The 21,502-nt window shown below is 48.3% G+C and overlaps 1 protein-coding gene across 1 annotated transcript in view; it reads right to left on the bottom strand.

The window, feature by feature from the left end:
• Positions 1-21,502, bottom strand: part of LOC146177489 (BTB/POZ domain-containing protein KCTD9-like) — a 69,834-nt gene that overhangs the window by 7,846 nt on the left and 40,486 nt on the right. Inside the window, exon 7 of the mRNA XM_084581578.1 lies at positions 2,619-2,768. Coding sequence (XP_084437704.1) covers positions 2,619-2,768 — 150 coding nt within the window. The remainder of the gene's footprint in view (positions 1-2,618; positions 2,769-21,502) is intronic.

Below are 21,502 nucleotides of genomic sequence, written 5' to 3'. Positions count from 1 at the left end.
ATTTAGATGCGCCAAACGCGCACTACGCCTCCCCATCTCTACATCAACAGAGAAGCTGGAGAAAATGGGAATTCATAATACATGGCAAGAACTCACTGAAGCAGTCAGAATCGCTCAACTGGAAATAATATGTCAGAAGGAGAGAGGCAGAACAACATAGACTGGGTCAGACTCCAATCAGACAGAGGCCCACAGACAAAAAGTCTATCCCACCCAACTTATAGAGAACACATACTGGTACCACCCTTACCTCTAAACATGCACCCAGACTACAACAAAGAACGCAGAGCGCACAGAGCAAACGCCATCGCTAAACGAATGGAACACAGCAGCCGAGAAAGTTGCTTATGTATACGCATCATGTGGATGACACGGAGCAGCCGTCTCGGCAGTAGTAAATGGAGAAGATGCACCTAAAATTGAGGCCTCAACACGCCCCCGTGACATCAGCGCAGCTGAAGGGTTCGCAATATTGCTCGCATGCACTGACACACAGGCCAAAACTATATTCAGCGACAGCAAAACGCCTGTCTAGAAGTTTGCAAAAGGATGGATCTCAAAGGAGGCCAAAAAGTATCTGCTCTCAAATCCCATTACTATAGAATCGTATCTATCATATGGATACTAGCACATAAGTATGTCCCTGACAACGAAGCTGCGCCCCTGTTGGCCCGAATCTATACCGCAGGGCAGCAGTAGAATAAAAGATTGCGCTATCACATACAATGAGATCCCTGAATATTACAAACTGGATCGAAAAGTCTACCCACCCCCAGATCGGTCTCTCACTATTAATGAAGCACGCATCTGGAGGCGATTACATGCAGGTAACTACACCTTTCCGGTCTGTGCTTTCTTAACACAGAGCAGGAAGGAAGAAGATTCAAAGTGTAAAAGTCGCGACCAAAAAGGCACACTAGATCATATAACATGGGAATGTGCCGACTCCCCAGGCGCCGGCATTAACATTGACAGTTGGGAACCTGGGATATTTGTCTGCGGAGCGGATATCCCACCGTTCAGTGGCACGCGATCCGCCTGGCGGCTGAGGCCATGAATAGATCTTGTAACCTCACATGACCTCAGCTTGCGGGGCCCTCCTGACACGCCCCCGGCCAGCTGCCGGGGGCTGAATATGAAGAGCTCTTGAAAGTAATAAATATACTGAAGTTTTAATTCTTCCAAACCTAGTTATACAAAGAGAAACGATGTTGTTCGCTGAGAAAGTTATAACATCTTTTGCTTAATGTTCCGAGATGGCCCAGCTTCGCTCGGATCCACGGCGCAGCGCGCAGTGCTTAGGCGATCATTGCGCTCCTCTTTCAACCACGGCCGAGCTCCCGATCAGTTACGCCGTCTGGCAGCGGAAGCGCGCTACGGCTACAGCTATGTTGGTGAAGAGAGCTTGCGTGTCGGTGGGGCAATAAACACAACGAATGACGTGGCTAGCCACAAAAACGAACCAGCATAGCTCCGGAGCAACTGAAGGTCGCTGAAAGTCAACGCGCCTGAATCGGCGGAATTCGCGGAGCATGGCGATTAATGCTCTCGCTTTATATTTATAGTGGTTGCACAGTCACAATAGTCCTCAGGGGACTGAAAGGGAATAGTAAATTCATTATGCGCGCGAACCCTGTTAGTGTGAAAGATGTTAAGGTGCTCGACAAGGTCCGATGTAGTAGCCATACGATGGTACTTCCTCATTTTAGCACAGACTGGAATAGGAAACGGAATGAAAAATCTTATCAGTGTCTCAGAGAAAAATATATAAAATAAGAATATTCCAAAAACGAAGCTTCACTGAAATTTCCTAAGACTTAATTTCTCCATTTAAACCAGACCTTATATGCAATACATATGGTAAAGCAGCTTCAGAGGAGTAGGAAACTGCAAATCTGCTGAAGGACGGTACAAAGTGTGCTAGGAAAACTATCCTCGCTCTACAATTGTTCCTCCTAACTTCAGGTTTGCCCAAATCTCGAATAACTACATTGTCGTATAAACAAATCAGACATCAAGGTCTTCAGTTAAAAAGTTAAATAAGTTAAATTGGTTCACAGGAAGGGAAAGGCGCAGTAACTGTCACACTTGCTCTGTGGACACCCGAACCGCGCCGTAAGGGAAGGGAGGAAGGTGGGAATGAAAGTGGAAAGAGAGAAAGAGGAGCCGTAGCGGAGGGCTACGGAGTAATTTCGACCACCTGGGGATCTTTAACGTGCGCTGACATCGCACAGCACACGACGCCACTTCGTTTCGCCTCCATCGAAACGCAGCCGCCGCGGTCGGGTTCGAACCCGGGAACTCCGGCACAGTAGTCGGGCGTCTTACCACTGCACCACCCCGGCGGGGCAGGTCTTCAGCAACTGGAAACAATTACCGTTAGTTGCCTCAAGTGCATTTAATATTTATTATCTAATATATGCTGTACGTTTAACTTCAGCAACTTTTTCAATATTACAGTATGAAAAAGCTTTTTTGAAATACAGAGAGTTCACTGGCGGCGACCAACAGATGACGCTATATGGAGACACCCAAGAAAGCGTCACGCACAAACTACTGTGCCACCTGCACGCTAGTTTAAGGTTCACGACATAGACCACCCATGCAGTGATTCTTACCTCGAGATTACCTTCACCGAGGTCAGCGCCCACGAAACAGCAGTGGCTGAGGATGGCCGACGCCAGGTTGCATTGACGAAGGGTGGCCCATTTGAAGTTCACGTAGCTCAGATCCAGCCGAGAAAGGTCAGCGCCCGAGAGGTCCGCAGCCTGAGCGAGTAACATAAAGAGCGCGTAGAATGGACATCGCGTCCGCAGTGCACTTGGGGAAAAGCAGGGAAGGACATCTTGAACTAATGTCTCCTCAAGAACCCACATTTCTGGAAATGTAGGCGTTTTGTGGCAGGGATCGTTGCCTAAAGGTCAACAAAATTTGAAAACCATTAAGAAATAGTTGCACCGATTTGACACAGGTTGGGCCGATAGGGCAGTGGTCTGTTCCGCAATAGGACAGCAATGAGTCCTCCTGGCGCAACAAAAGCCCATTTGTGGCCCCATTTTCAACCCTATCTGGTCCATGGCCCCTTTGTCCAAGCATTTCACCCCAAAAGAGCCGAGCGCAATTCAGGGCGAATTCAGGGCGACCATTATCGTTAGTCTGTCTGTATGTGGCTCTAGCTTTATAAAGTACGATATGTAAATATGAACAAAAACCAAATATAGGATGTCGTAGGTGGCGTGTCTTTGTCCTTATTAGAAACTTGTTTTTGGAAACTCAACAGATTCCCGCATTTTTGGACTATTTTCATTCAGAGTAGCATAAGTAGTCCCCCATATACCTCAAAGATCCCTAGCCGGGACATTACATGAGGGATCGGCAAACATGACAAAAGTAATTTATGAGGGGAGGCTTGAAAGATGGGTTTCGATTGAAGACTTGAAGCGTGGCAGGTCACTGATGGTGGCAATATGGTCAGACAGGTGATTCCAATCATTGGCAGTGCGAACGAGAAATGAGTTTTAGCATGTGACCGTGCGGGTGCGTGGGAGATGCACAGCGTTGGGGTGGGTATTGCGGGAATAGGGTGGTCTGATTACATCGTTGACAGGAGGCAATGAGTGATAAAATCTATGAAAAGCAATGAGAGGGGCAGTTTTACGACCAGATATGACAGGGGGGTAAGGCTAAGCTGTGCTTCTAATGCTGTAATACTGCTGCTGTAAGAATAATCGGATAAAATAAATCTAGCGGCGCGGTTCTGATTGGAATCGAGGATTGTTATTAGGCGACTGTGATGAGGGTTGAAAATAGCGCTAGCATATTCTAGTTTCGGGCGAATTAGGGTCTTGTAGGCAAGTAATTTGAGAAAGGAAGGTGAAAATGCCAGATTGCGACGTTAATAGCTTAGCAACCAGTTAGCTGATTTATTGATGCTGTTAACATGACGTGTCCAGGTTACATCATTAGAGAGATTGACACCTAAGTATTTCCAGGAGTCAGAAAGGGCAACAGGGTTTTTGTTAATATAATAAGTAGGAGCGACATAGTTATTGCGGCGCCGGAATGATAGCTGGAAAGTCTTACTTACATTCAGAGTCATGAGCCATTGGTCACACCATGCTAGCACTTTGTTAATATCTTCTTGCAGGCCTGAAGTATCTGCGTGATTAGTTATTGGTTATTCGCTCCAGTAATATACTATAATTGCGAATGGTTGCCGCTTTTGATTTAACTCGGCAAAAGTATTGCATATCACGGCCACCGAGTAGTTTTTTTACAATTATTGCCACGATAGGCTTTTTGTGGTGTAACAAACAATCGTTAAAAATGAACCATCTGCAATCAACCCTGATTTATGGCCCCCAACGAATTTCCTGCATTTTTTCGAACTAAGAAGATGGAGACCCAGCAACATGGCTTTCACTATAAGAAGCATTTTTCCTTCTTTTATGGGACACTGTATATATTCGAAACGATTATTGCGCTTAATGGAGGCAGGTGGCCTTGGCAACTTTCTCGACTTCTAGATGGTGAATCAGTTTTTCCTGTATAGTGGCTGCAGATCTGGGGGCTCCCTGGGCGCTGCCATATTGTTCACTCGACAGTTGTGGTAAACCCTGCGCAAACACTGTGGCAGCTGGAGCGAAACCGGCTGCCGACTGCCCAGAGTGGAGGAACTTCGGGAAATCCTTTGTCTGATGCAAAGATAATATATATATATATATATATATATATATATATATATATATATATATATATATATATATATATATATATATATATATATATATATATATATATATATTGTGAGCGCAACGCGTGAACTTTCACCTCTTTCATCTGTATAGATCCATCATCATTATCATCATCATCGCTGACTGCTGCTCGGAGCGTCGCGCGCTGTGTGCCAGCTGGCTCTGGAATAGAACAGACGTTTTGTGCAAATGCTGTCTCACAAGTGGTGGAGGTGCGGCTGCCCCTGCCTGGACTGTCACCAGCCGCCAGCGCGATCCCCAAATCTTTGCTGGCCTTCGCGGTGAAGATGTCGACGACTGGCTCGACAACTACAACAGGGTCAGTGCATTTAACCGCTGGGATGACGCTCATAAACTGCTAAACGTCGTCTTCTACTTGGCTGACGTCGCCAAAACCTGGTTTCTCAATCACGAGGATGACATCGCTGACTGGCCTACATTCACGGACCAGCTAAAGAAAATTTTCGGCACTCCGGCTGGTCGCTCAGAGCAGGCAAAGAAAAAACTTGAAGCTCGTCTCCAGCAGCCCGGCGAGTCCTATACGTCGTACATCGAGGACGTTCTGGCCCTTTGTCGCCGTGTCGACGCTGCTATGCCTGAATCTGAGCGTGTTCGCCACTTAATTAAGGGCATCAACACTGCTGCTATCAATGCCTTCGTGTTTAAAAACCCGTCGTCCGTATCTGACATCACATCCACATGTCAACGTCTGGACCAGCTACAGTCCTGCCGCCTCGTGCAAGACCCCAGTGATGGTGGCTCCCTTATAGATGGAAATTTGCGGTCCCTAATCCGCACCATGATCAGGGAGGAGCTCTACGGCCTCACCAATCCCTCTGCAGTATCTCCAACTCTTTCGCCAGCAACGGTGAATTTGCGCAGCATCATCAAAGATGAACTGACGAATTTCAACTGCACTGTGGCACCTGCCCCACCTCCCATTGCCTCCCAACCTCCCTCGCCGCCTCCCAACGCCCCCCAACATTCCTTGCCAACCTATGCCGAGATTACTTCACGGCAACCCACTCCGCCTTCCCCGACTTGTTCGGCACCCGTGTGCGGTCACGTCGCGGCAATGGCACCATATCCTACAGTGCATCGTCCTGTTACAGCCTGGCGCCCCTCCCGCCCTGTGTGCTACTATTGTGGGATACGTGGCCACATTGCCCGTGTCTGTCGCCGCCGCCAACAAGACGAGCAACGGGGTTATGCTCCCTTTGAACGTGCCCGCGTGCGCCAGCCTGATGATTCTGCACTGCCCTACTCAGACTTTTACCGGCGTTCTTCCTCTCCTCCGAATTCCACCAATGTTTCACGGCCCTCGCGTCCTTCCCGACGCCGATCCCCTTCGCCTTTTCGCCGCACGTCACCGCTTCGTCCTGCCTCGCAACCCTTCCAACCTATAACGGAAAACTAACCGAAGCAGTTTTTGGAGGGAAAGCTGCTTCGAGTTCGAAATCTACAATTCCTCCTGGGCGACCGTCGAATATGTTAGTGATGATTGTTGAAGGATTGTACGTTGAGGCCCTCATCGACACCGGCGCCGCTTATTCCGTCATGCATTCCTCTCTGTGTTCTCATCTGCGCAAAGTTATAACGCCATACATCGGTCCGCCACTTCGTGGAGCTAATGGAACTCTTATGAAACCCACCGGCCAATGCACAGCACGTGTCCTCATCGATAACCAGCGGCATCATATCGAATTTATTGTGCTCCCCACGTGCGTTCATCTCATGATCTTGGGGTGGGATTTCTTATCGTCGGCGTCCGCCCTCATCTCTTGCCGTGAGCGCCTTATTCATCTTGCGGACCCCGATACATTACCGACTTCTGATTGTTCACCACCACACGTGTTCGCAGCAGTTGATTTCGTTTTGCCCCCAGGACGCGAGCAGCTGATCATCGTGGCATTGGACTACCCTCTCGATGGCGAAGCCTTCGTTATGCCCGCTCCTCGGTGGACCTCCGACGGCCTAGCTCTTGCCTCGTGCCTCACCTCCTTCACCAGCGGTTGCGCGGTCGTTGCGGCCCTTAATACAACTCTCCAGCCGTTCTTACTGCCCAGAGGAGCCACAGTTGGGTTTATTTTTGACTGCGATCCCGTTCCCCTCAACACACTTTCCAGCGCACCACCGACTCCTGCCAAGCCTCAATTTCCGACATCCTCTGCGCTCGCAGCCGCCATCAGCCCTGACCTTACATCCGAGCAGTCCACAGCTCTGCTAGACGTCCTCCTGCGGCACCGAGAGTCTTTTGATGTGTGCGCCTCAGCGTTGGGGAAGACCTCCGTCACCTCTCATCGCATAGAGACGGATGGCTCTGCTATTGTTCGACGAAGGCCGTATCGCGTTTCAGCAGCAGAACGCAAAATCATTGAGGAGCAAGTTGCTGACATGCTTGCTCGAAATGTCATCCGACCATCCACGAGCTCTTGGTCCTCACCTGTGGTCCTCGTTCGCAAAAAAAGATGGCTCAGTCCGCTTCTGCGTGGATTACCGGGCACTTAACAAGATCACGCGCAAGGATGTTTACCCTTTGCCTCGTATTGATGACGCATTAGACTGTCTTCAAGGCGCTGAGTATTTCTCCAGTCTCGATCTCCGCTCGGGATACTGGCAAATTCCTATGCACGATGCAGACAAGGACAAGACTGCCTTTTCTACCCCCGACGGTCTCTACGAATTTAACGTGATGCCTTTCGGACTCTGCAATGCGCCGGCCACCTTTGAGCGCATGATTGATACCGTGCTTCGCGGCATGAAATGGAAAACATGCCTATGTTATCTCGACGACATCATTGTCTTCTCGTCAAACTTCACTCAGCACTTGCAGCGTCTCACTGATGTCCTCACGTCCCTTGCCCAGGCGGGGCTTCAGCTGAATACCAAGAAGTGCCACTTTGCCAGTAAGACCATCAAAGTACTCGGCCATGTCGTCAGTAAGGCAGGAATCCAGCCTGATCCCGAAAAAATTACGGCTGTCGTTAATTTTCCTCGGCCCCAACGTCAGAAAGATCTTCGCAGCTTCCTTGGCTTAGCCTCCTACTTCCGCCGTTTTATTCGGAACTTTGCAACAATTGCTGCCCCGCTACACAAGCTCGTGTCTTCCCAAGTGGTTTACACCTGGTCCACTGAATGTGAAGACGCCTTCAAAGCTCTCAAGCAGGCACTCACTTCCACCCCTGTACTTCGCCATTTTGACGCTGACGCGCCCACCATACTTCACACAGACGCCAGTGGCCACGGTATTGGCGCGGTTCTCTTGCAACGCAACGCAGTGTCTGAAGAGCAAGTCGTCGCATACGCCAGTCGTACGCTTACTGCAGCTGAGCGTAATTATACTATTACCGAGCAAGAGTGCCTCGCTGTTGTTTGGTCGGTTCAAAAATTTCGACCTTATTTGTATGGCCGCCACTTCACCATTGTCACAGACCATCACGCACTCTGTTGGCTGTCATCGCTGAAGAACTTATCGGGTCGACTGGGTCGCTGGGTACTACGTCTTGAAGAATACACCTTCACCATCACTTATAAATCTGGGCGAAAACACCTCGACGCTGACGCCCTCTCCCGCTGCCCATTGCTACCTACTGACGCGGCCCCACATACGGTCTCCTCTCCCTGCTGCCATCCAAGTCAGCCTTCTCCTGGCCACCTGAATGTTGCACCCATCACTATAGCTCCACTCGACAACAATGCTGATTTCTCGTCCCTGCAGCTGGCTGACCCTTACTGCCGCACAATCATCGCCCGCCTCCGTGGAGAATCAGTTGTCCCAAACAGTCGCTTGCGCCGTCAGCTTCGTCGGTTCCGATTTCACCATGGAACACTTTACCGCGACGTTTATCACCCTACGGGTCAACGCTGGGTACCCGTTGCCCCTCGCTCCCTTCGTTTTAAAATTATGGAGGCTTACCACGACGACCCCACTGCTGGACATTTAGGCCACTTTAAAACTTACGACCGTATCAAGAGCCGCTACTTCTGGCCTGGGCTTTCTGCCAGCGTCACCAAATACATTTCATCATGTCCGTCTTGCCAGCATCGCAAGCGTTCAACATCCCCTCCTGCTGGCCTACTGCAACCTCTACCTTGCCCATCCGTGCCTTTTGACACGGTCGCCATTGACTTATTTGGTCCTCTCCCTTTGACGTCAGACGGCAACCGTTTTGTTGTCACTGCCATCGACCATCTAACGCGGTACGCTGAAACCGCACCTCTTCGCTCCGGTGCCGCCTCTGAAGTCGCCGATTTTTTCCTGCGTGCGATAGTTTTGCGTCATGGTGCTCCTCGTATTCTCATTAGCGACCGTGGAAAGACATTTCTTTCTCAAGTCCTTGAGGAAATACTGCGCGCAGCCAACACCGTCCATAAGACTTCTTCTAGCTACCACCCTCAGACCAACGGACTCATCGAGCGGTTTCATCGCACTTTGTCCGACATGATATCCATGTATATCGCTCCTGATCACCGGAACTGGGACAACGTTTTACCTTTCGTCACCTACGCCTACAATTCCGCTGTTCAGCGCACTACTGGTTATAGCCCTTTCTTTTTAGTTTATGGCCGTCAACCATCGACAGTACTGGACACTACTTTCTTCTCTGCTCCCTCCACGTCTGAATCTCTGGGCGAAGAGTTTGCCACTCGTATGGCCCAGTGTCGCCAACTTGCCCGTTTGAACACTGAAGATGCCCAACAGGAACGCAAAGCCCTGTATGATCAACGCCATCGAACTCCCTGCTTTTACCCCGGTGATGAAGTTCTCCTGTGGACACCAATCCGCATTCCTGGCCTATGTGAGAAGTTTCTCCATCGTTACATTGGCCCTTATACAGTACTCCAACAAACGTCTCCGGTGAACTATTGCGTTATTCCCTCGCACACCGTCGCAGATCGACGTCGTCGCTCCGAAGAGATCGTCCACGCCTCGCGCATGAAGCCCTATGCCCGTCGTCCCTCATCCCTGTAATCAGCGACCAGGGTGGCCGCTCTTTTGTCGGGGGGATTTGTGTGAGCGCAACGCGTGAACTTTCACCTCTTTCATCTGTATAGATCCATCATCATTATCATCATCATCGCTGACTGCTGCTCGGAGCGTCGCGCGCTGTGTGCCAGCTGGCTCTGGAATAGAACAGACGTTTTGTGCAAGTGCTGTCTCACAAGATATATATATATATATATATATATATATATATATATATATATATATATATATATATATATATATATATATATATATATATATATATATATATATATATATATATATATATATATATGAAGGAAAGAAGCCAACAGTCGGCGAAGCCAAGGAAAGCGTTGGGGATGGTACTTATATGTCTTTTTTTTAATGTTTGCTTAGATAATCACAGAAATTAGTAATGTAATCTGTTTAGGGGAAAGATATTTAAACACAAAGTAGAAGAAAAAACAACGTGCCGATGGTGGGAACCGAACCCACGACCTCCGAATATCGCGTCCGGTGCTCTTCCAACTGAGCTACATCGGCCGCTGTCCCTCCTGCTACTTGCTTGGGTATTTATGTTGTCTGTATACGAACCTTGAGAGTGTTCACCAGCGCCACCCTCAGCCATAGCGGCGGACGTAGAACGTCCTTTGTTACCGCCAGCGTCACGTAGAACGTGATCAAGAGCGCGGGCGAAAGCTGTGCTAGAACCCTCTTACGCTACCTATGGCTCCAAGACTGCCAGAACCGAGACCCCCGTAAGCTACAAGCAGATCAATTAAGGGGAAATGAGAGTGCTCGTTATAATACATGAAGGAAAGACATAAAAGTACCATCCCCAACGCTTTCCTTGGCCTCGCCGACTGTTGGCTTCTTTCCTTCATGTATTATAACGAGCACCCTCATTTCCCTTAATTGATCTGCTTATATATATATATATATATATATATATATATATATATATATATATATATATATATATATATATATATATATATATATATATATATATATATATATATATATATATATGTATAAATCAACACTTTATTTGCTTTATTTTTTCCCTGTACCCTCACTCGTGTTGTTGATGATTGGAGACTCGGATGAGCCAGTCTCTCATAGCGGGATGGGTCAAGTGACCGGCTCGTGCGAATACGCTCCGTATTAGCACAAATGGAATGGCGTTCATCGGAGCATGCATGTTCTGGGGAGAATAAAACATCTAAACGTCAAAGTTAGCAACATTTGCAACATGTGATGAGGAGAATGGGAAGCAAAGGATTTTTCGCTCAGGACTGCAGTAAACGTCTATGCACCAGTACCTCAACATAAAACGAAGCACACGACCGAACAAAATTCGTTTTGTGTCTCTCCCTGCAAGGATATGCGCATTTGTATATCTTGGGTGCGTGTGGATCGCCCGGATGCTCAGCTTGATTCTGTTGGCGTTCCCTTCGTGAGCAGTCTGGACGAAGCAGATCATGTTTTCCACCGGCACGTGCTCCGTGTTTGGGGGGACTAGCACATACTATATGGCGTATTCAAAATATGCGTTGAAATGCACCATTCCTGCTTAGAGCACATGACGTCCATAGTAGCCCCCTCCCCCCTTAAAAAAAAAATAAAATAAAGCCTCGGTATATGTCTAGTGAGTTGTTGAAACAATCTAAAGCACTCTCATTCTCGCACGCGTGCTGCTGACAATTTCCTGCTGCGAGAGGTTTTGTGCTTGTAAACATTAATGAGCGAGTGTGGCGTCAAATACAGACATGGCTTTCTAACACTGCATACTTTTGGAAAGGGAGAAGACCTGAAGATCGCTTGCACGACACACTCTCTTCTCGGAGCAATCGTACCTTGTGGTGGGCGTTTTTCTGTGCAGTGGATGCAAGAATCCTAATGTTGAATGAATGTGAGACTTTTTTATGACAGACGCGTTTGGTCCAATACTCTGCGGGTCTTCCCATGCGCCTGTCTCAGTGTTTGTTCTACTCAAGCTGAAAGCAAGAAGAATCATAAAATAAATGCAGAAAAATATTCCGAAGTCAAATTTGGGATTATTCAGACAATCGTAGCTACAATCATTTACCCTTACACAATGACACCGTGGGCAACAATTTGGTATATATATATATATATATATATATATATATATATATATATATATATATATATATATATATATATATATGCGACGTTTCACGTCCTGTTAGTACAGAACTATTCTAAAACACCATTTCTGTTAGTTATGAGCAGTTAATAATTATTTTTAACTGTGCCTTGTATTTACTCAGGCCCGCTCCGTTTCAGAATTAGAGCTTGCTTGTCGGTATCGTAACGTTGCTTGTCATTGGTAAGACAAGCAACGTTACGATACTGCGAACGCTCTAATACACGGCGTGTGAACTTCCGCTTCCTTTGCCCTGTTTGAATTGTTTGCAGTATAAAACACGCGCAATGATATTATTCCTGCAGCAAAGGTCAGTTTCTATATTTGGCTTTTTTCTTCGTCTCAGTTATTTGTGTGCCCCGTTGGTGTGACCGGGGGATGTGTAGTCACAAAAACGAAGGACATCATTTGATAGGCCGTAGCAAAAGACAAAGCTTGACTTCATAAAGCTTACCCAAGTAGCATAAAGTGAGCTAGGAAGTTTGGGCTCATGTTGAGCCCATATGAGCAGCCCATGTGTGTTGCGTATGAGCAGCCTTGCGGGACCTATGCGGGATTTCAACTCGGACTCAGAGTTGAAACTCGGACTCCGATCAGAGGACATACCCTCCGATCGGTCCTAATTCGTACCCGTGTGATAAGCCCTAATAGGGCTGCCCATATTCTTCCCAGCTAGCGGACCGTGGGCAGCATGCCAAAATTACTAATGAGCCCTACTTGTGCATAGGCGGGGGCTCACCCATTGTTCAAACTTTTAATGGTGATGTGGGTTATTCCCTACAATACATGAATAGCACCGGTGCGGATTCTGCGGAGGCCAGCTTGATTTAGGCTGGCACATGTGCAGCCTTATGGGTAAAGTTGGAACTTTCTGGGCTGCTCAAATCGAAGTCACTATGAAATGTGAAAAATAGTGCAGGATTTCGTGACATTATATTCTATACAGAGCAACAAACCAGAAGCTTACTTCTAACACAGTTCCAATGTGGGCTCGCTCACATAGTCTCCAAATGTTAGTTTGGAATTTTTCTTTTAATGGCTCATGCTGAACAAAAATGGCGCAGGGAAGCATAAGTGGCAACCCAGAGCATAATCATTAGTAATGTTACAAATATACTTAAAACTTTTATGTGATAGCTCTAGAAGGGCCGATTACCGGAGCGTATAATAGGAATTACATAACAAAATAGCAGTCTAAAGATGGATAGTTTTGGAATGTTAAACCCAGATACAGCTCACTTCGGGCCCGCTTCAGCCTTTCATCAGCCAGCCTGACTGGGCTGGCTCATGAAAGCCCAAATGTATAATGTGTGCCGCAAGTGCCTCACAAATGGCCCTTGCGAGCAAAATGCGGACATGCCCCTGTTTCAGCCCTGTCGAGGCCCATACGGGCTGATACGACGCAAATATAAGCCTTAAGCAGACAGAAGAGGGGTTAGCTAAAATGCGGTGGCCCATAAGGTACCTATTCGGCTTTGAATTGGCTGTCCCATTTGGGCTAACTCATCTTCTGTCTGCTGAAGACTCACAGTTGAGTAGCATCTGCCCTAAAGCGCCATGCAAAACACCATTGTGGATAGCAAAAGGGCATAACCGCTTTTAGGCCCCTTCATAGTCCATGCGGTACCTATTGTGTTTTCGGGTAGGTAGCCCCTTTTGGGCTAGCCCAACGTTTTCCTGCATAGAGCCCACAATTCCATCGGACCTTCTTTCGGATACCCGACAAGGGACCTACGCGGGCAACGTGCGGGTATGTCCGCTTTTAGGTCTCCTTTGGCCCTAGCGAGACCTTCAGAGATTTTGAACGGCCGAGCCACTTATGTGGTCCCAGGCTTGTCTATATAAAGGTCACATTTGCTTTAAATCTGGACGACTGCTCCTCACGAGGCATTTTTCAGTGCCTGGTGTGGAAATATGTGCTCACTTACCTTTGCCAAACCCCGATGATGCCCGAATGAGATTACCAGGGGCAAGCCTTGCCCAACTTATTCATAAAGGAGATCCTCATAGGTATTATGGTACTTGCCCTAGCAATACCTGAAGATCAGGACCACAAGGGGCCCCGTTTGATGTGTTACTGAATATTAATAAGAAGCGAGTAACACGTAACACGTAACACGTGCTACGTAACACGTGCTATCTGCAGACTAAACTCAGCACCACAAGCTGGCACCCTGTATCACTAGTGGTGGCAGCTTTCTGGTCTGGACTTCTCCAAAGATGGGTCCTCATTGCTTCCTCTGTGTAAGCCCGACAAAAAAAACAACTATCGCGGGCAGAAATGCTTAAAGTAACCACGTTTGGAATTTCTACAAAGGAAAGCCGTACTGTGAAAAAGCACGAATGTTCCAGATGCGCGAGCCTTTTTTCCTCTTCTTAACTCTTATAGAATGTACTCAAATTTCGCCGAACCTACGGTCTGCGCGGAATGCTTCTCATGCGCGATGAGAGGATGCGGACGAGCGTTCCTCTTGCCAAATTGTTAACTTCGTTATTACTCCTGACATGGTCTCTGGAGAGACGACCTAGCGCCGCGTAATTCCGTCTTCTCAACGGTAGGGTCCGGCAACGTTTTTCTCCTCACTGGTTGCCTCTCAGAGCGTTAAACGGCGATTGTTACCGAGAGATGTGCGTGAACGCAACCTAAAGGTAACATACACTCTCTGAAGGCAGGAAATGGTTACTGTGAAGGCAATTGAACAGTGTCAGCGTTGTCATGCTGTCACTTCATGGCTCTGTTCACGGCAGGTTTCGCGGCTATCAAGAATTAAAAACATCACATAATGCGACCTAAAAGCGAACACACCCCAGGCGATATATCAGTAGCTTAATATAACATTGCGATTTCAAAACGAGTAAGAAAGGCGCACGATTTAAAAAGAAATGGGAAAAACTTACAAAACTCCAATTGATGTTTTATTGGCTTAGTGGGTAGGTAAGCAGTGTCAATCCATTGCACCACTGAAGCAACGAGTGGGGCGTGCTCTAAACGGGCTCTTCTTCATTTTTACAATATTTCCGCTATCTGTCGCCAGGTGACGCTGCTCAGAGGACCCTACCGTTGAGAGAACGGAATCACACCCTGGAGCCTGGGTTCACATGAGTGATGTGGCGCTTTACCATGGGCAGTAGTGCTCATTCGGCCGCGTTACCTCTATGTAGATCCTCGATACTACCATTTTCGCTGTTTTCTATGCCATGTGCGCCGGAATATATAAAACGTCGCCACGGTCAACGTACAAGCCACTTCTGGCACATAGGATTTCCAGATAGGGCAACACCTCGGTCGGGGCGTCTCCCGTTTAGCGGGAGCAATAATGCAATAAAATGGAAGGTCGCTTCATGATGTTTCCCTCTGCACCATGGGTGGTTTCCTAGAAAAACGATTCCCCGCGATGGCAGTTTTGTAGGCTTCTTCAATCTTTTACCCGCCTTCTTTGGTCCTTATCACTCTAAAAAGTCGTCACACTGCACCGCATGCGAACGCACACCCTATCTTCGCCCCACTTCACATTCGTCCTCTGCCATCTGTGTCACTCTAACAAAACCATCACGTTCTTTGCACTCAGTAGAAAAATAACCCTAGCACGAACAATCCGTTTCTATAGACGTAAAACAGCTGCTTTGTATATACAGGCTGCTTTTACAGATCCAAAATGTTTATTTAACCGCAGCTACCCGTGACTCACTCTCACGTGTTCTTGATGTCAAATTACCATCCTCATTTGGTGTACCTTTTGGACATGGATTTGAATGGGCCAAAATATAGTGATATTGGGAGTTCGGTGCCAGAACCTTGACCTCTTTCACCTGTACATACGCAGCATCGTCATCATTCACCGGTGTTCGCAAGATCGCGCGCAGCGTTGCAGACTGTGGCTGGGATAAAGACATTTGTTCGAGCGGTGGCCCACAAGTGGTGGAAGTGCCCTTAGTATCCCAAGCGTCTCACCTTTGACCTGTCTACTGTTCCCTCTGGAGCTCTGTTTCGGCCTTCGCTTGCCCTCACACCCCTTCGGTATGAACGAGGACAACGGAACCCACCCACTCCCGGCATCTGCCCCTGCTGTTGTTGCTACCCCTACCTGAACTATCATCAGCCGCGAGCGTGATCCGAGCTTTTTACCGGCCTTCACGGCGACAATGTCGAAGACTGGTTTCATAATTACACCAGAGTGAGTTCCTTGAACCGCTGGGATGACTCCCACAAGATACTGAACGTTGTCTTCTACTGGAATGACGTCGCAAAAACGTGGATTCTCAATCACGAGGTCCACATCCCTGATTGGTCGACATTTACCAAGCAGCTGCGGAAAAATTTCGGCACGCCATCTGGTCGTTCTGAGCAGGCTAAGCGGAAGCTCAAATCCCGTTTTGAGCAGCAAGGTGAGTCCTGCACATCATATATTAAGGAAGCTTTAGCTCTTTGCCGCCGAGTTGATGCTGCTATAACGGAAGCTGAACGCGTTCGCCATATTGTTAAGGGCATCGGAATCGTCGCATTCAACGACTTGTTGGTTCAAAACCTCTCCACTGTGTCGGACATAACCACCACCTGCAAACGCCTGGACGAAATTCAGTCGTGCCGCCTGCAGCAAGACAGCATCAATGATGACGTTCTTGTTGACGGCAACCTGCGCACCATTTTCCGTGCCATTATACGAGAGAAACTCGCCAATCAAGCAAGTTTAATTCATCGAAGCCCGAGCCTCCCGCGAACCACTTCAGATTTGCGCAGCGTCGTCAAGGACGAACTGGCGCCTTCCCCTGCGCCGTGGCACCCGCTACGTCGACTACCACCTGCTGCTTCCCCACATACGCTGAAATGGCTTCGAAGCCACCTGCCCCAGTCCAATCTCCTTGTCCTGCTCGTGTGTGTGGTCATGTGGCTCCAGTAGTCCCATGCTCTCAACCGCCCCGTTATCGACAATCCTGGCGTGCTTCCTGCCCAGTCTGCTAATACTGCGGAATCGGCGGTCACATGTCCCGCGTCTATCGCCGGCGCCAGCAAAACGAACATCATGGTTACGCTCCATTACAGAATGCCCGCCTGCGCCATCCAGAAGCTTCTACGATCCCATACTCCGATTCCTTCTGTCGTTCTCTTTCGCCGCAGGATTCCCAGGATAATTCTCGACCCTCTCCTTCTACCCGACGCCACTCACCATCGCCTTTTCGCCGGCCATTCCCTTTTCAACCGCTCTCCCAATCGTTCCTTCCTAGCGCGAAAAACTAACAGAAGCAGTTTTTGGAGGGAAAGCTGCATTACAAACTAACTCTGCAATTCCTCCAGGACACCCGTCTAATATGCTGAAAGTACTGATCGAAGGAGTATACGCTGCACACCTAATCGATACGGGTGCCACTTATTCCGTCATAAATAGCAACTTGTGTTATCGTCTCCGCAAAGTAACAACTCCGTACATCGGTCCCCCTCTCCGTGGAGCCAACGCTACTACCATCACACCCATAGGGCAATGCACAGCGCGCGTTCTCATCGATGACCAGCGGCATCATATTGCGGTTGTGGTTATTTCGTCATGCGCTCATGAACTAATTTTAGGCTAGGACTTTTTATCGTCGGTATTTGCCCTTGTCTCCTGCAGTGACTGTCTCATTCACATTGCGGACACTGAGTTCGAAGCAGAATCTTCCTCCTCCCCACTGCGTGTGCTCGCTGCCCTTGAGTACGTTTTTAGCCCTGGCCGTGAGCACCTCATCATTGTTAACCTGGATTATACACTTGTCGGCGTGTACGTCAAATTTAGGCCAAACATGTGTCACCTCCCACCGCATAGAGACTGAAGGATCAACCATTGTTCGTCGCCGCCCATATCGCGTTTCTTCATCAGAACGCAAAACCATTGAGGACCAAGTCGCCGACATGCTCGCGCGAAACAGCATCCGGCCATTGAGCACTCCGTGGTCCTTTTCTGTTGTTTTCTCAGAAAAAAAGATGGTTCTGTGCAGTTTTGTGTGGTTTATCGGGCCCTTAACAAGATAACCCGCAAAGGTGTTTACCCGCAACCACGCATCGATGACGCACTGGACTGCCTTCAGGGAGCAGAGTATTTATCAAGTCTCAACTTGCGCTCGGGATATTCACAAATTCCCATGCATGAATCAGACAAGGGCAATACTGCATTTGCTACTCCCAATGGTCTTTAGGAATTCAATGTGATGCCTTTCGGTTTATGTAATGTTCTAGCCACCTTCGAGCGCATGATTGACACAGTGCTTCTAGGCATGAAATAGAAGACGTGCTTGTGTTATCTAGACGATATTATCATATTTTCGTTGGACTTCGTCCAGGACTTGCACCGTCTCAGAGAAGTTCACATGTCTGGCATGAGCCGGTCTCCAGCTCAACACAAAAAATGTCATTTCGCCAGCAAAACCATCAAAGTCCTCGGCCATGTCGTTAGCAAGGCGAGCATACAGCCCGGTCTCGACAAAATTTCAGCTGTAAACAATTTTCCTCAGCCCAAACGCAAGAAAGAACTGCGCAGCTTCCTCGGTTTGGCGTCGTACTTCCGATGTTTCATCCGAAACTTTGCTTCTATTGCGGCCCCTTTACACAACCTCCTGAAGTCTGACACGCATTTCTTATGGTCCAATAAATGTGAACAGGCCTTCGAATCCCTCAAGCATGCATTCACTTCAACTCCTGTGCTTCGACAGTTTGATGATACAGCTCCCACCATTCTTCATACTGACGCCAGTGGACAAGACATCTGTGCAGTCCTTTTGCAACGCAACGCTGCGTTCGAAGAGCAGGTAGTGGCATAAGCTAGCCGTTCTCTCACAGCTGCTGAGCGTAACTAAAGGATTACGGAACAAGAATGCCTTGCCGTTGTTTGGTCTGTCCAAAAATTTCGACCCTATTTATATGGCCGCCACTTTATAATCGTCACCGACCATCATGCGCAGTGTTGGCTGTTGTCGTTAAAGAACTTTTCAGGTCGGCTCGGCTGCTGGGTGATACGTTTAAAAGACTATATACCTTTACCATCACCTACAAATGCGGCACAAAACACTTCGATGCTGGCGCCCTCTCTCGTTGCCCACTGTCTTCTACTCCAACCAACTCCCAAGCGGCCACTACACTCTGCCCCTCACGTCAGCCTTCCAGTGATCGTCTAGATGTTGCACCCATCAAGGCCTCTCCGCTGGACCTAAGCAGTAACATTCCTGCATAGCAGCAGACTGATCTTTACTGCAGCACAATTATCGCTCGCCTGCGCCGTAAATCACCGGCACCCAACTGTTGCCTGCGTCGTCAGCTTCGCCTTTTCCAGATTAAACACGGAACGCTTTACCGCTCTGTATACCACACGACTGGTCACCGGTGGGTTCCCGTTGTTCCTCGCTCTCTCCATCATCGAGTGTTGGAGGCGTACCATGACGATGCCACTGCCGGTCATTTAGGACACCACAAGACGTACGACCGTATAAAAAGCCGCTACCTTTGACCCGGGCTTTCTATCAGCATCGCCAAATACATATAATCATGTCCGTCTTGCCAACATTATAAGCGGTCAACATCTCTTCTGCCGGCCCCTACAACATTTTGCTTGCCCATCTGTGTCTCTCGATTCTATCGCCATTGATTATTCGGCCCCTACCTCTCACAGCCACCGGTCATCGATGGGTTGTAACCGCCATTGACCATCTGAAGCGTTACGCGAAAACAGCCCCTCTTTGCTTAGGTGCCGCTTCTGAAGTTGAGTTTTTGCTGTGAGCGATCGTCTTGCGTCATGGTGCTCCCCGTATCTTGATTAGCGGCCGCGGGAAGACATTTCTTTCCCAAGTCCTGGCGGAAGTATTCCACGCTGCCAACCCCGTCCACAAGACATCTTCTAGTTATCGTCCTCAGACCAATGACCTCATCGAACGCTTTCACCGCACCTTGTCCGACATGATATCCATGTACGCGAGTCCTGACCATAAGAACTGGGACACCATATTGCCTTTCGTTACCTATGCCTATAATTCCGCCGTTCAACGCACCACTGGCTACAACCCAATCTTAGTTTATAGCCGTCAACCAACAACTCTATTCGACCCCACCTTCTCTGCTTCTGCCTCCCCATTGGGTGACCAGTTTTCTACATGTATGGCCCATTACCAGCAAATTGCTCGCCGCAACACTGAAGCCGCCCGGAAAGAACGGAAGAACGCTATGACCAGCACCACCGCACAGCCTCCTTCTCAACCGGTTATGAAGTGCAACTCTGGACGCCAATCCGCACGCCTGGATTGTGCGAGACGTTCCTCCATAGCTACATCGGTCCTTACACCCTACTCCAGAAAACATCTCCCGTCAACTACCGCTTTTTCCCGTCGCATACCGTCGCCGATCGGCGTCGGCGCTCAGAAGATGTTCATGTTTCGCGCATGAAGCCGTACATCCGCTGACCCACTTCCATCTAAACAGCGACCAGGGTGGCCGCTTCCTTGCCGGAGGGATTTGTGTGAGCGCGGTGCCAAAACCTTCACTTCTTTCACCTGTGCATACGCAGCGTCATCATTCACCGGTGTTCGCAAGATCACTCGCAGTGTTCCAGACTGTGGCTGGAATAAAGACGTTTGTTCGAGCGGTGGCTCACAGTATACTCAGTCCTTTTGATGTACAGTACGGTCCCCTCTTACATAAAACATGAGACCATGTGGCCGCCTGCCATTACAAAGAACTCCCTAGAGAGTGGGCAACCCATGATCCGACAAGGTGCATGTACAGTAAGCACAGCTAGCTGCTGTTCCCGAACATGTATATCATGCCGCCCATTCTCGCTAGATATATGCGGTAGCGCTTTGCAAACTGTTTATTTCACTCGATTTCGCGTTACCTATTTGTACCCTGCGGATCACATTGTTTAATATGCTGGAAGGTAGAAACAATAGACTATTTTTTGTACACTGTTGGGAAGAAGTATATCTTTGGGATGTTTTGCAAAGAACCGTCTGCATCTGCATTGACGAAATGAATGTTTTCCGATCCAACAAAATTGCAAAGAACGCTAATGAAAGATTTTCCGCTAGACCAGCGTGGCATTCGGTACTTATGCGTAGAAAGTGAGGATGGGGTACCATTTGATTTAATTATGCTCATGAGCCTCCACTGTATATGGCGCTCACGAATGGTGGGTTAACACTGCGATAAAGATGCACGGCCTGCCAGAATTAATTTTCGGGAGATCGTGGACAGGTGTTTGGCAATCCAGAAAGCTGCAGCTGAACCTCCCGAGTGGCTCACAAGGTTAAAGCCTTTGTTGTGTATGCGTGAATTTTAGTGTGTCATAAGTAAATAGCACTTGCGTGATTTTTGTTGATTTTGTTCTCGTGAAAAGCAAAGTGTCAAGACCAGGCAGTAAGGAAAATAAAAAGCGTTCCCTTAATAATAATTGATTCACCAGACGGCAAAGATGCATCATCATCATCATCATCATCATCATCATCATCAGCCTGATTATACCCACTGCAGGGCGAAGGCCTCTCCCATATTTCTCCACTTAACCCGGTTCTGTGCTAGCTGCATCCACTTGACCCCTGCGAACTTCTTAATCTCATCCGCCCACCTAACTTTCTGCCTCCCCCTGCTACGCT

This window comes from Amblyomma maculatum, chromosome 10 (genome assembly GCF_055883805.1).
Source record: "Amblyomma maculatum isolate TAMU_Amacu chromosome 10, ASM5588380v1, whole genome shotgun sequence".
Classification (NCBI taxonomy): domain Eukaryota; kingdom Metazoa; phylum Arthropoda; class Arachnida; order Ixodida; family Ixodidae; genus Amblyomma; species Amblyomma maculatum.
Note: the sequence above shows the minus strand (reverse complement) of the source record. Positions and strands in the feature narration are given on the sequence as shown.